This window comes from Dromaius novaehollandiae, chromosome 25 (genome assembly GCF_036370855.1).
Source record: "Dromaius novaehollandiae isolate bDroNov1 chromosome 25, bDroNov1.hap1, whole genome shotgun sequence".
NCBI lineage: Eukaryota > Metazoa > Chordata > Aves > Casuariiformes > Dromaiidae > Dromaius > Dromaius novaehollandiae.
Window position 1 is genome coordinate 1,830,328 of NC_088122.1, and position 14,275 is coordinate 1,844,602.

A 14,275-nucleotide genomic window follows, 5' to 3' on the forward strand; every position below is an offset into this window, starting at 1 on the left:
GCAGTGTGTTCTCTTCAGCTTTTTGTGCCTAATTCTTGTCGTTAGAAGTTCTGCTGATTTCCCTGAAAATTCCTTCCTAGGCAAGACCTTGTTCTGAGGGGCCAATATTAGTTAAAGGGAAGTAGTATTTCAATACTTTGTCACTGGGTAACGAAGTAGTAGTAAAGCACAAAATACAATGCAAGAAAGTCTTATTTTGAAACAGCTCTTTGGCTGAAGTTAATTATAGCGTATTTAATTTGTGGGGTTAACAAAAGTTCCTGTCTTTGAACAGTTTAGGACCTCTTTTAGAAACCGGAACAATTTTTGGATGGGAAATAAGATTTTTGGAAAAAAAATCTGTAATGTGAGGCTATTAGGAGGTCACACACCACTAAGATGAAAAACCAATCTGTAAGTCTGGCTTTATTTGATACCTTACTAATTACTTGCATGTATTATTTAATTATTTTAACGGAACAGTAGAGTCAGTTCTGTTAAATTCGGAGTTGTTGCATACGCTACGCACAGAAATATCCATATTTTATTTTACTGTTCAATCCCAGTATTCAAACGTAAGTCACTACGAGGATGCAGTTTTGTTCTCATCCATATTTCCTGACAAAAATGGATATAAACACCAAAGAAGGTAAATTGACACTGAGAGAGAAAGGAAATGTTTCTGCCAAACCGGCAGTCACTCCCATGCGCTGGTTCTACCGCGCTGGATCTCCCAAAAGGCCAAGTATCAGTAACGGCAGCGGGGAGACGCGCTCTATTGCTAAGCACGGAGACTGGTTTTGTTCTCTCACAATTTCTTCTTAGGCTTCAATATAGCAACTAGTGTAGGGCAGCTGGCGCGTCTGCCCCAGTGCCTTAGAGATTATACTAAATAAGTAGTAAAAGGAAAAAAAAAAAAAAAGCCCTTTTAACCCCGCGGCGCGCAGGCCGGCTCCGTTTCCCGCGCGGCGCCTCAGGGGCTCGGCGGGGCCGCGCGCCCGGCACGCGCGCAGTTGTGCTGGCGGCAGGGCGCCGCCGGCGGGAAACGCGAGGCTGCGCCGCGTTGCACGGCGCCGCGTTGCATCGCGCAGCGCTCCATCGCGCTGCAGGGCCCGCGTGCGCCGCCGGGAGGCGCCACGTGCCCGCGGGCGGCGGCGGTCGCGTGACCCGCGGCGCCAACGGTCGCGCCTCAGGTGATGTGGGGCTGAGGGGACGCTGCCATCTTAGGGGCGCGCGGGCGCAGGGGGCAGCGGGGCGGGTGTCTTGCCGAGGGCGCCTCGGTGTTGGTGGCTTCAGCCTCTTGCCCTGAGGGGTGATGGGGTTCGGCGGGGTGATGGTGGGCCGGGCGTAGCTGAGGGATCCTGGAGCCACGGGCGCCCTTAAGCCTCCCGCCCCTCAGGCCTGACGCGCTGCGCCACAAGCGTGGTGCCTAAGTGCCACCCCCGGGGAAGGGGCTAGGGCAGAACCTGCGGTGGGAGTCCAGGGTCACGAGTAAGGTTTCTCCAGCTGAAGCAAAAGACTTGATGGGGAAGGTGAGCTGCTAACACCTGGTGTCCCTTAGTGCCAGGACTCGCAGTCCCAGGTGCTGTAAGCAAAGCTGACTGCAGAAAAATGTGAGATGAGACTTTGGGAAAAGTCTCTTTCTGTGTCCTGCGAGACCTGTGTTGGCGGGCTGCGGAAGCGTCTTAGTGCGCGTGCTTCAGGATATGGGCCAGATCTGTCTATGGAGAATCCCACCCTGGGTTACAGTGCAGGGGCCAACAAGTTATTTAATAGCTTTCTGAAGTTTCTAACCTGATTTATTAATTTAAAAATACTTTAACCCAAACAATATCTTAGTTGGCTTAGGCTAATGCAAAGTTTCTTTTGCTGACAGCATTTGCCTAAAGATGAAAGTGCATAAAGAGCACAGATTCCTGTCTTTATAAAAGCAGATCTGGAATCTTACTTTGTGGTTTTGGTAATTGCAGATTATAACCACCTAGCTTTAATTTTGCTTAATTTTCTAGTATTGCCTTTAAGGCATATTCATTTAGACAGACTGCCAAGATTTCAGGCATAAGAGTACCTAATTCTAATTAAATTAATAAAATACAAATTCTTTCTTCCTAACGTGGTTGATATATGTATGTATGTATGTGTACATATACATATACGTATAAACCGGTGAATTGCTGTAGCGAAGAAAGAAATCTTAGCTATGATTTCTCTTAGATACTTATAATAGCTGACTGCTGCAAATGTTCTTACTAGTTCTGCCTCTTAAAATAATATTTAGATACCGTGCAGAAAATCTGAAACATCTCAGGTTGCAGATGAGAATCTCAGACTTGGTGTAAAGTTAAGAAATAAATACCTTAAAGGAAAAAATAATTAGATAATGTTAATTCACCTTTGTTGTGATGAGGTATTAAAAAACATGAATAAGAGAAGATGCATAAGCAATTGTTTGCTGGTATTAGCCTGGAATTGCCATCAGAGTAGGATCTAATTCCGAATAGCAGCAATATAGGTAATATCTACAAAATCTTGTAAAAGGGCGCGGTTGTCCATCTCATAAAAATGAAGGTAACCAAATACTACATTGAACTTAAACTGCTTTTAATTTTAGGATGTCTGGAAGTAGTTATTGGAAAGGAAAATGTAAGAGGTTGCTTTGATTTCACAAGTTTCAGAAAATGTTTGAAGACTACAGATATCTACTTTGGAGGTCTTTAGCAGGACTTTCTCAAGAACCATGAAGAAATTGCTGACTGTAATATTTAACATCAAGGAACTCAGACTGGAAAGAACTTATTTCTAGTCAAATCTCTGAAAATGGGTAGCACTGCTGTTGTCATTTATCTTGCTTTGCAATTAATGCAAGAGACAGAAGCATCTGTTATGAACTGCATTCCCAGAAAAACAGTAAAATACCAAAGTAAGTGAAAAATAGTAATTTAATCAACTCAAAGGAACATAGTACAGGGTTGGGGCTTTATTTTTTTAGGTTCGGGAAAGAATGCTATGGACTGTTTCACCTCAGTGACAGCACATGCACATGTCCAAATTCCAGTGAGGAATGCCTGAACATTAATTCTTGTAGCTGGAGGTTCTGGCATATAGCTAATAGTGATACTATGCTGTTTATTTTCCTGTATTAAAGTAGGAAAAGACTATCCATGCATCTATCCAAATATTTTCGTATTATTTAGAAAATGTTCAGGAAATGTGTATAAACTTTACCTTTGTTTTGTTACTATTTGTTTTCAATCTGGAATTTTGATTATATAATAGTGAGATTCTAGTGATAAACATTTTTTGAATAATTTATTCTCTATGTTTATAGCTGGAAATATAAAAACTTTTATGAAACAAGGATTATCCAATGTTTCCACTCTCACTGTGAATGAAGAAACTGATATGTTATTTGTTGGAGGCAGAGATGCTGTATTTGCTCTTGACTTGAATAATATTTCTAGAGAAATAGCCAGGGTAAGTTAAACATCTTATTTCATGCCTGATTTATGAAAATATCTTGCCTGTGGTTTTATGTGTTTGAGATCACCTAATGATCTGATTTTAAATATATCAAAGTATTATCATTTCAAGACTTGTAACTTTATTACAATATCATTTTTTGAAGTAAGGCAAAGCATCTCTTCAGGGTATTATTATGCCGTATATGTTACAGAGATACATAGAAATGCTAATTTTCCCCTAATAGATTCAAAGTTAGGTTTATTTTGTTTTTATTTTTGCACATAATTTTTGTGCAAAAAATTGCAGCATGCCAACTTTGTTGTATTTTTGGCTTAAAGGAATACTGGTTTGCTACACAGGAAAGACAGCTGGAATGTATTCGTAGAGGAAAGGACAAGGTAGGCAAAAACCTTTGTATCCCCCTCTAAGTTGTTAACTAGGACAGAAAATAGCTAGAGTATCAAGCTTTTTTAGTAAAAGAAGTAAAAGCAGTTTGGTTTGAATCTTACAGGTTTGTTTGCTTGCTGCTAAGACACCAGAAAATTTTCAAATGCAAGCCACCTAAGCTGTGTAAACTTGCTGTCCTTTTATTTTTCTGTTTTAGATAAGATGCCAGAACTACATCCTGTTCCTTCATAAGATAAATGACTCTAGCTTATATGTTTGTGGAACCAACGCTTATCACCCAGCTTGTGATCATATGGTAAGTATATTTGAGTACATTTTACTGAAGGTGTTTGAATAGTATGGCAGATCTTTAAGCACCTTTCTAAAAATATTCCTTTTAAAAAACTTGAAACTTTCATAATTCTTTTATAAAAGCATGAAAGACCAGGAAAGTGTATATCAAACTTACTTCTTTTTGCACCAAATTCACAGTTCTGTGTTAACTCAGTTCTGTGATCATCTCCTTTAAAGGTGTTTGCTGATCATTTCATTTTAGCACATGGGAGGCCTTGGTTTTCACCCTATTAAAATGCTTGCTTACCATAGGTTATCCATAGGACAAACATAAGTTTGCAAGGAAAAGCTGAAGACAGCAGAGGAAAATGTCCATTTGAACCGACTCTGAAGTATGCTTCTGTTTTTGTAGGTATGTTTGGACTGACATGCAAGCTGAAAGTTTTCCTCATCTAAGCTTAGTTTTTGGCTACTGTTACCCTGATTCTATTTTTGCATTAAATGTCAAGCCCAGTTTGTCTCTAACGGCTATTTCTTTGCTTTTTAAAAATAAGTACTTTATGCTTTATTTCCTTCAAAACTTTACAGATGGTGCATTTTATTCGGCAACTTCAAATAATTTTTTGGGAACAGAACCTATAATACTTCGCAGTATGAGGAACCCTGTAAGAACAGAATTTAAAACATCTTGGCTAAATGGTAAGAAGTTGTTACACGTATTTCAGTCTCTTCATCTTCTATTGGTGTGCGAGTTATCCGTAGAGCGTAATAGTGTATGTTATGTATTGATTTTGCAATGTCCAGAAAGTGTGAGCTTTTAAACTGAGGACAACTTTTTAAATAAATTTGTCACTAAGAACTACAGTGATGAAACAAACCACAGTCTCTTCCCATTTGTGAAAGCACAGTTGCTTTCTTAATTTTTGATAGATTCTAACTCATAAATATTTTCCAGCCCTTTCCCTGTCCACAACTCCACAAAAAGGGTGAATTAGATACTTTGTTTTAAAACAGTGTCCGGCATTTATGGATTTTCATAAATAAACTTAACATGTTTTGTATATTCATGTATTTCAGAACCAAGCTTTGTCAATATGGAGATAGTACAGGAAAGTGAATCTAATCCAAATGGAGATGATGATAAAATTTATGTGTTCTTCACTGAAACAGCTGTTGAATTTGAATTCTATGACAAGCTTCTGGTGTCCAGAATTGCCCGTATCTGCAAGGTTAATATTTGTAGTATAAAGATTGTGTTTAGTGTGTTTCAAATGAAGTTTCATAGCTGAATGATTAACAGTGGTATCTACGCTGTCTCACCAATTGAAATTGTCATACACCCTTTATTTCTAAACCAGCATCTTCCTTTTTCTCCTAGAACAGAACCAACTGTTCAGATTGCATATAACATTTAAACCTTTTTTCTTTGGCTTTGACCCTAGATTTCTATTGAAGGACGAACTATATTTTTCCTTACAGCAATACTATCAGGTGAAAATTACATCTGTTTCTTTATACATTCCACAGTGATGGTATTATTCCTTCATTTAGGGTGATCTTGGTGGAAAACGCATATTGCAAAGAAGATGGACATCATTTTTAAAATCCCGACTTTCCTGTTCCATTCCAGAATTACATTTCCATTTCAATATTATCCAGGACATCTTTTTGCTTAGGAGGACAGACTGGCAAGACAGCATTTTTTATGGAATTTTTTCCCAACAATGGTGAGATAAAGGACTACATCTGCTACTTGAGTTTGTAATGAATTGAGTAAAGGGTTCTCACTTCAGTATTAATGGCCTGATAACTCAGAATAAGGGGTTAACAGCTACCCTGTATGTTTTAATGGACCACATTTGTTTTCCTTGCAGCTTGATCCAAATGAGCAAATATTATCATTTTCTGAAACAAAATCTTGCTTGGTTCCTGGGCCTAAGCCTTCAATTAAAGACTAACCAAAAGTTCTTCTGAAGCCAAGTATTTAGAGTTAATGTTTTCTCCGTTCAGATGGTGGAACAATTAGAACTAATTACATATAAAATTACGTAATTACTTACAGAAAGCCCTAGATTCTTCTGGTCTTTATTGCACTAAAGGAAGTAGCTGGCATTTCAAGGTGCAGAATTAGTCTTCTGTTCCAAAAGCAGTATCTGTCATGGCCTACTTGTCTAGTGATATGTTCTGTAAAAATAAAAACAGAACTCCAGTCTACTTCCTTTCATATTTGACTGTTAACTAGCTTTTTCTCAGTGCTCTGACAAATGAAGAGAAACCAGACTGAGCGTACTGAAACTTTATATGTCAAAAATTACCAGTGACAAAGTAACTATGAGTACATAATTTTCATATTTTATAATAAGCACCAGAATTCTCAGAATGCAGCTCAGTCAGTATTATTTACCTGACAGTTTATACCCACTGGAGCATATGCAACAGTTTTATTTCTGGTTATGGCAGGTTGGGTTCAATGTGTGCTAAAATAAGAAATTGCAAATGTACATTTTAAAGACCACAACATTTATTCCTTTAGGTATGGTAGAGAGACTCAGACTTTGTGTATATCACTTCATATTCCCTGGTAGAACTAGAAAGAGGTTGGTGTCTGAACCATACACTCCTAAAAGTTTACCTAAACTTTTGATTGTCATTTTGAAAAACATTAAAATTGGAGGCAAAGTGGAAAAGTATTGCGTTTTCCAACAAGATGATTTAGAAAGATTAAAGGGGGATTAATGGTGTATTTCTGAAGTGTGGAGGGGAAACCTGTCTGTTTAAAAGAGATGGTTAAAAGGACCTCATCATCTCAGCCATTTCAGTTTATGTGAGGACTGTTACTTGATTTTTAAGAAAAACATATTTAATACCATTTTGTAGAAATGTCTCTGCTTTATTCCTTTCTTAATGAATCATGAAAACTGCCAGAGGGAAATATTTTTAGTATTAGATATCTTTTTACTAATCCTCAAAAAGATACAGCAGTGCACAATGTGGAGAGCTGGTTGTTGTACTGCGTTGCTTTCTATTTAAAAGCCAGTGTAACTTGCTTTTTTTTCTTCTTCAAAGGGGAAGATTGGACATATCAGCTGTTTGTGCATACAGTATGAAAAATATTCAAGAAGTCTTCTCCAAAGGAAACTACAAAGGACCAGTAACTGTGGAACATTCCCATGTTAAATGGGTGGTATACAGGGGAGAAGTGCCAGTCCCACGTCCTGGTGCTGTAAATATGAATTTACTTGTTCTAATTAAAGAACAGTCTCTGGTTTTTCTTTTTTGGTATCAAATTATCAGTTCATATTTTGCCAATAGAAATATAGCGTTTTTAATCAGCAAAGACATACCTGTCTTCTTATCCCATTATAGGTGTATATGGAGGTTCCTAGAAAAGCTATTTTGCTTACAATTCTGCTCCGCAAAGAATGTGGGGTTATGCTTAGAGTGTGAGGAAAATAATTATTCTTCTCTTGTGAAGATAAGTAGAAATAGCTGCATGTTTAGAACAGAATACAGCATTTTTTTTATACCTGGGTGAAATGTAAAAGCAATTGTAATCATGTTCATTATGTTTTGTTTCTAGTGCATTGATAATTTTGCCCGGAGTATGGGATATAACACTTCTTCCGACTTGCCTGACAAAGTTTTGCAGTTTGTTAGAGATCACCCTCTAATGGATAATTCTGTAAATCCAATTGGTAATAGGCCAGTGCTACTGAAAAGAGGCTCAAACTATACCAAGATTGTAGTAGACAGAGTCACTGGCCTTGATAAACAAACATATGATGTTATGTTTCTAGGAACAGGTAAGTGCTTTTATTTTAGGAAAAAATATTACACATTTTTATGGATTTTCTTCCAAAATTTTTTTCTGAGACTTCTGAAAAGTAAAAATATTTGTTAACTTTATCTAAAGTTTTGCATTCAGAAGCTGCCCTGATAGTTTAATATTTTCTTCCGAATTAGATTAAATGTGTTTGATTTGTTGGACATTAAAAGGCTCTCATTAGAAACTTTCCATTTCAAAGGAGACTCAACATAATGACATTTGCAAATTCAGGGATTTTGGGGGGTCTTTTTTCCCTGAGAAAAAACATTGCCTCCCTCTTATTGAAATAAAATTAAAAATTGTTTTGAAGAGTTTCAGAAATTCCTTATCCCCAAGAATGGCTTGTGAATCTCTATCTAATTTTGACATGAATTTTAAAGCTAAAATGTTATGCAGTGTTTAAACAAATTTCTCCTTAAAAATACATTTTGTGTAGCTGATGGATATTTGCATAAAGCTTTCAATTGGAATGGGGAAATGTTCATTGTGGAAGAGCTACAGCTGTTTCTGTCTCCTGAGCCTGTACAATCGCTCCAGCTGTCTTCTAAAAAGGTAGAACTTCTGTCCCTACATATGCAAAGTGACTACTGTAATAGTTTGCCTCAGGCGTTCCTCTTCTGTGTTGTAAATGTCTCATAATTCTACTTCTGTTGTGTTTATTAATAACAAAAGCACAATACCTCTTTTTATCTGTAGATTTTTTTGTGTATCAAAATACAACTAAAACAAGCCTTTATGTTACTTTGAAAAAAAAAAAGGGAAGGAACTCTGTCATTTTGCATGTTATGCAAAGTTGCTTTTTTCTATCATCTATTTTTATATCATCATCTATTCTTACAAGATTTTTAGTTTACAGGGTTTTTTTTAGTAAATACCAGAAATTCCGACAATCCATATTAGAAAATAACAGTTTTAAAATCCCATGCACCATTATAAAATAAGAACTCCCTCCTTCATTTCCAGGGAATGCTCTATGTAGGCTCTCAGTCCCGAGTGGTACAGCTTCCAGTTTCTGAATGCCACCAGTATAAATACTGCTTGGATTGCGTCTTGGCACGGGATCCTTACTGCGCATGGTCTCAGTCTTCTAATGAATGTGTTCTACTGGCAAATCAAACTGGTGATATGAAGTAAGTAAAGAGGTGGTTGTTTTAGCTGCACACATGATGTGAGATTGCTTTATAAGTGCACTCTTACTGTCTGCAACACAAAACTAGGATGATCCCTAGGAATGGTATTGTACAAGCTGGAACGCTTTTTGTCTGTTTTTTTAATCTGTTTTTTTCCCCCCCTCAGGAATTTAATTCAGAGTGTTAAATATGGAGATGCTTCCAGCTGTCTTAGTGTAGGTATGTGAATATTTGTTTTTAAAAAAATTACACAATTTAAAGTGCTTTTTTCAATTTGTGGTCACTGGAATTCTTGTGACAGAAAACCACACAATTAAAAATGTGCTGATTGTTACTTTTGAACTAAGAAAGACCAAAAAAAAATCACCCATGCTGCACTGATACTGCATTATATTCCTAATCCCCTCAGTCTTGATGTCAGAATGCTCTTGTTCGGATTGAAACTATTGCTCTCAAGGGAAGCATAAATGTGACCCATTTGAGGTTGTTAGTGTCTCCCCAACCCCCACTTTGCAGAAATCACGTGTCACATCAGCCATCCTATTAAATCTGTCACTGCTTTAGGATACTGTTCTGCAGATACACAACAAATACTATTCAAAAGTAAATTTAAAAAGAAGGCTATATGTTAGCAGCCATTTAAGTTGACTTTTTATTATTTTAATGGGATTGGGAAATTAATTTCTTTTAATGTAGAGTAACAGGTGTGATACGGTGTTATTATTTAGTGATTTTGTAATGAGTGGCAAGATACATTACTTTCTTCAATGACGCAAGATGTTTCTGTTGCCTTCACTTGCATCTTTTTAAAGTCAGCGTTGTCTTTAGTCTTGTATATTTTAGACTGCACTAAAAATGATAACGTAATTAGTGGGACAGTTAGGGAACACTTAGCTGAAATAAGCATAGTACAGTTAGATCTAAACATCAAAGCGTTTCTTTGAAGATACGTCATTTACCAATGTAAATGTTTAGGCATACAGAGCTGAATTTGTTTATGGGTGGCTGCATATACAAGTGAGGCAAAACCAGATTTTAATCTGGAAGTCTTCAATTTCTAGTTCCATATTCATTCTGTTAGTTGCTGGTGGGAGTAAAGCCAGCAAGGTGCACTCTCTGCCCTTATATCCCACTGAGAAGTGGTCAGACCTGTTAGTAATGGGATTTCTTTGTCTTTGTCTTTACCCCTTACCTGCTCATTACCCATTGTCAGACTGGTGACTTGAATTTGATGTTTATGTATGTGGTTTTGTAAGTTAAACTAAACCGTCACTGTTCTTAATTAAGAAATAATCTTCATAATTTCAGAAAATAGTGTGAGAAAATGTCTCTTTACCCTTGGAAATAATGTTCATCTCAGATGTGTTCCTCTGTCAAATCTGGCAAGCGTAGTGTGGAAGTTTAATGGGAGCAGACTTCAGGCTGAGGACACTAAATACCTCCTCTATGATGGAGGAATAGTAATATTTAATGTGACGATGGATGAGGCTGGATTCTATGATTGTCTCTCAATAGAGAAAACCAAAGGGAAAGAATTCCTTATCACTGTGGCCAGTTATGCCCTTTATGCCCAACAAAAGACAGACAATGCAAATGTTAATGCCACAACAAATGCACTTAATGAAACAGCAGCTGTGAGTTTTAAGTCTTCAGTACCAACTTCTTTACTGAAGGAGGCAGCCAAACAGAAATCCATGGACAGCCAGAAAGAGAAGCTTGTTTTAAAACTTTTGGGAGCTGGTTTTGCTCTTCTTTTTTCTCTCTTGTTGGTTTGGAACTTCTACAAGGGCCATTTATCTCTACCTTGGAAGAGTAGAGAAACCAGCTCGAGAACAGCCAATGCAGATTGCTTGGGAAATCCAGGATTGGCCACAGAGGGATCAGGCTGCGTAAGGAAAAGTTCGGCCACACGAGCAAACGTGTCTTCTGTTAATGAATCAATACCACTTGTGAGCTTTTCCTCAGAAAGGAAGTGCAGCCCCAATGCACAGCACAGTGCAAGTTTTACAGGGAGCTCCGGGAGCTTGCAGCTCGCAGAGTTGTTTGGTTGAGGATAGCATGTTTCCTATTAAGGAATGTGGAATGTAAATTTGGGTAGGAGTCAGAAGCTCAGAATTCAAGATGACAAGCTGCATTGTACATTATATAAATGTGTTTCCAGTTACTACTTTTAAAAACAAAATTCCTTGTTTGGGTACCTTTTTTGACATGATAGAACTATAAAAATAAATTTATTTCTAAAATTGACACTGATCCACTTTTTTGTAATGTCGGGGTTGCCCAATTACAGAAATTAATACTTCAGAAACTAATAATGCTTAGCATTTAGTGCTTTCACCTTCAGACTTTCCGCTTAATCCATGAATAGCAACTAATTAAATTTCCCAGTGTCCCAGGAGGTTGATTTTATCCTCATTTTACATATGAGGTTAAATGACTTGTCACTGACCATAGTGAGTACGGGTGGCAGATCTGATGCTTTGTTAGAAGTTCCTGAGTCATCTCTGTATATTTTATCTTCTTCTGTTGTCTCCTCCTTTCCCTTTATTAAGCTTTCAAAACACTTTACATACATTTATTTTTCTAATGCATTTTTATAAACTTTATGATACATCTTCTGTCCAAAGACCATCATGTATCAGTTTATGTACTGCATAGTTGATCTAAATTTATTTCTGAGGTGTGAAAATTCAAACACTGTAGCTGCTTTTACAAAAGGCCGTTGAACATTAAGAATTTTGTCTGAAACACTTTTTTTAATACGTGTTTTCTTGTTTGGAAAATAACTTGGGTTCTCTGTCAGTGAAATCCCTGAACAAAAGGCTATGCTGCCTCACTCTGTCTCTTGCCAGACATGCATAGAGTACAAGGTACAAGGTGTCTTCTAGATGCAGCTCATTTTTTTTTCTCTGGTTCTCATGTAGCCATGGAAGGAGAAATCTGCTTGGAAGTGGATTCTCCTATGTGGAAGCCTATACCAACCATAGCAAGACACCTCCTTTCAAGTTAAACTGAGAAGAATTCTTAGAAACTAAGATTATATGTATAATATGAATATCTGGATAGGAAAAAAAGGACAGCTAAGTAGATACAGTGTTTTTTTCCCGTATGACATGAACAGGATAAGCATTTTTACAATGAAGCGAAGTGACAGTCTCTTTTTGGATGTATTCATTCTCCCTGGATCAGACTATCCTTCAGCTTTGCTTTGTAACAACGGTTTCTTGGGTATTTTGGTCAAATACCGGAGAAGGTGAGGCCAGCTGTTGAACTTTTAAGAAACAGATTCACGGATGTCTGTGTCTGCCTGTTTTCCTGATACCGATCAAGACACTCATGTTTGCACTTTTCATGGAAGGATATAAAGGTGAGAATAATGTCAGCCTTTCTAGCAAGATGAAGTAATAGGCAGAAAGTGTGGGCAAGAGAATTACATATGAAAAATGGACATTTGAAAGTTAGAAGAATGGATGGCAGCTGGCAAACCATTTTGCCAGGGCCCGTCTGGCTGTATTTCAATGATTTTATCAGTGCGATGTGAAAACAAGATCTGAGGTGCATATCTTGACTCAGTTTGAAAGGGATTCTACTTCCTTATGAGGTTCCTTTACCTTTATTCCTTCTCCCTCTATGGAAAGACTTATGTGGAGATTAATGATGCAGACTGGATAGTGGTATGTAACTAATAACATAGGAAGTGATCAAAATTTCTGTTCTTATCTTTGGGGACACTGATCGTCTCTCCTCAGAGGGCGGGAATGTAGAATGGAATACAAAACCCATTTCAGAAAATCCTCACAAGGCTACAAGCATTTGGTTTTAGTTCAGTTCCTGCTGATCTAATTACCCTAATTTAAATGTGTAAAATAATTAGCTTTTAAGAAGAGTTGTAGATAACTTACCATTAACAGGTCGATATGAAAGATACTGTGCCCTACTTTCAGAAGTGTCTTCAGTGCCATTTATTTTAGTCCTTTTGTCATTGATTGCCATGTTGCACATAGGAAGGACAGAGAATATGGGGCAAAAAGAGTGCTGGTACTGAACTCTGATAAGAATATTGCTGAATTACGAATGCTACTCCCACCTTTTCTTGTAAAATTACTAGTACGTAGCTTACTATTTTGGTGCAAGCCACAGCAATATCCTGAACTTATTAATGCATGAAGAAATTAATGTGCAGTACTGGCTGGGATTAAGAAAACCTCTCTTGGGGAAATTTCCTATTAAAGTAAGTGTCCTAGTAAGTAAAGGGTATAAAGGGGACCAGGATTGTCCAATAGCAGCATAACTCGCTACCACTGGCAGTCTGCTTGTGGGAGGCTTGGTAATAGAACAGTGCAATATTCTGCAGTGAAACTGAGGCACAGGGAGAGTTCAGTGAGAAGCATTAATGTTGGATCAGGATTTGAATGTGTTGGTAGAGCTGTCTGCAAGGAAATGTGGAAATAGTTTCCTGTCAACGCCAAGCTTCAGGTTCATTACTAAGCATGTTTGTACGGCGAGCTCGCCTAGCTATTACCTGCTCTAAAAACTCTGCCTGTGCTCACACACTTGTCCACAGCTCGAGTTCTGACATGATTTAAAGCCCAGAATAATTACAGTCAATAGAATCGATTCCCTCTGCTCAGTATAGGTGATAATGACCAATTTTGATTTTTGTCACAAACACATTAAAATATATGGTGTTCACACGTAGGCCCCATCCTTGTCTTTGCTGTGCTTGGAAACACCAGGGTTGACACACGTTGTGTTTCGTCTACAGAAGAAAGCAAGCAATGCCAGGAGCAGCTGCTATGTGTAAAATCTCTACTGAGAACCTGTTATATATAATGTTGAAAAGGAACAGATGTTAAAAAATCCACTCCTGCTCTGGCTTTCATTAGGCTGGGGCACTGGTGCAGCATCTCTACCTTCATGATTAAAAATGCATCTTATTTCTAGACTGACCTGTTCAGCTTCTGCTTCCAGCCCTCAGAGCTTGTTTTACCTGTGCTGGCTAAACTGAAGAGCACTCTTGCATCAAATTTCTACCAGGAAGTTTTCTATAGCTGTGATCAAGTCACACCGTATCCTTTTGTTTGATGAACAGATGAAGCAGTTTTGGTTCTTTCAGGGTACAGCATGTTTTGTTCATTCTCATGGCTCTTCTGTGAGCCCTCTGCACTTCTTCAGCACCCTTGAGCTGTGGGCACTA

The 14,275-nt window shown here is 37.9% G+C and overlaps 1 protein-coding gene across 2 annotated transcripts; it reads left to right on the top strand.

Moving 5' to 3' along the window:
* Nucleotides 1-97: 97 nt before the first annotated feature.
* LOC112992315 (semaphorin-4E) lies at nt 98-11,325 on the top strand. Of its 2 annotated transcripts, XM_064497456.1 has the most exons (15): nt 98-393; nt 2,591-2,899; nt 3,308-3,453; nt 3,780-3,839; nt 4,046-4,144; nt 4,435-4,534; nt 4,711-4,821; nt 5,200-5,351; nt 5,674-5,849; nt 7,189-7,345; nt 7,703-7,925; nt 8,385-8,500; nt 8,912-9,078; nt 9,245-9,297; nt 10,387-11,325. In XM_064497456.1, exons 2-15 carry the CDS (start codon nt 2,797-2,799, stop codon nt 11,127-11,129), a joined length of 2,406 nt encoding a protein of 801 aa, XP_064353526.1. In that variant the 5' UTR covers nt 98-393; nt 2,591-2,796; the 3' UTR covers nt 11,130-11,325. The 2 variants fall into 2 exon arrangements, with proteins under 2 accessions (XP_064353526.1, XP_025971087.1); XM_026115302.2 differs by lacking the exon at nt 98-393 and having other exon boundaries at nt 1,211-2,899.
* Nucleotides 11,326-14,275: the final 2,950 nt, after the last annotated feature.

Coding starts and splice junctions, on each gene's coding strand:
- LOC112992315 (XM_064497456.1), top strand. CDS start 2,797: ATGGGTAGCACTGCTGTTGTCATTTATCTTGCTTTGCAATTAATGCAA. Junction 4,822..5,199: donor TAAAACATCTTGGCTAAATG/GTAAGAAGTTGT, acceptor CATGTATTTCAG/AACCAAGCTTTGTCAATATG. Junction 5,850..7,188: donor GGAATTTTTTCCCAACAATG/GTGAGATAAAGG, acceptor TCTTCTTCAAAG/GGGAAGATTGGACATATCAG.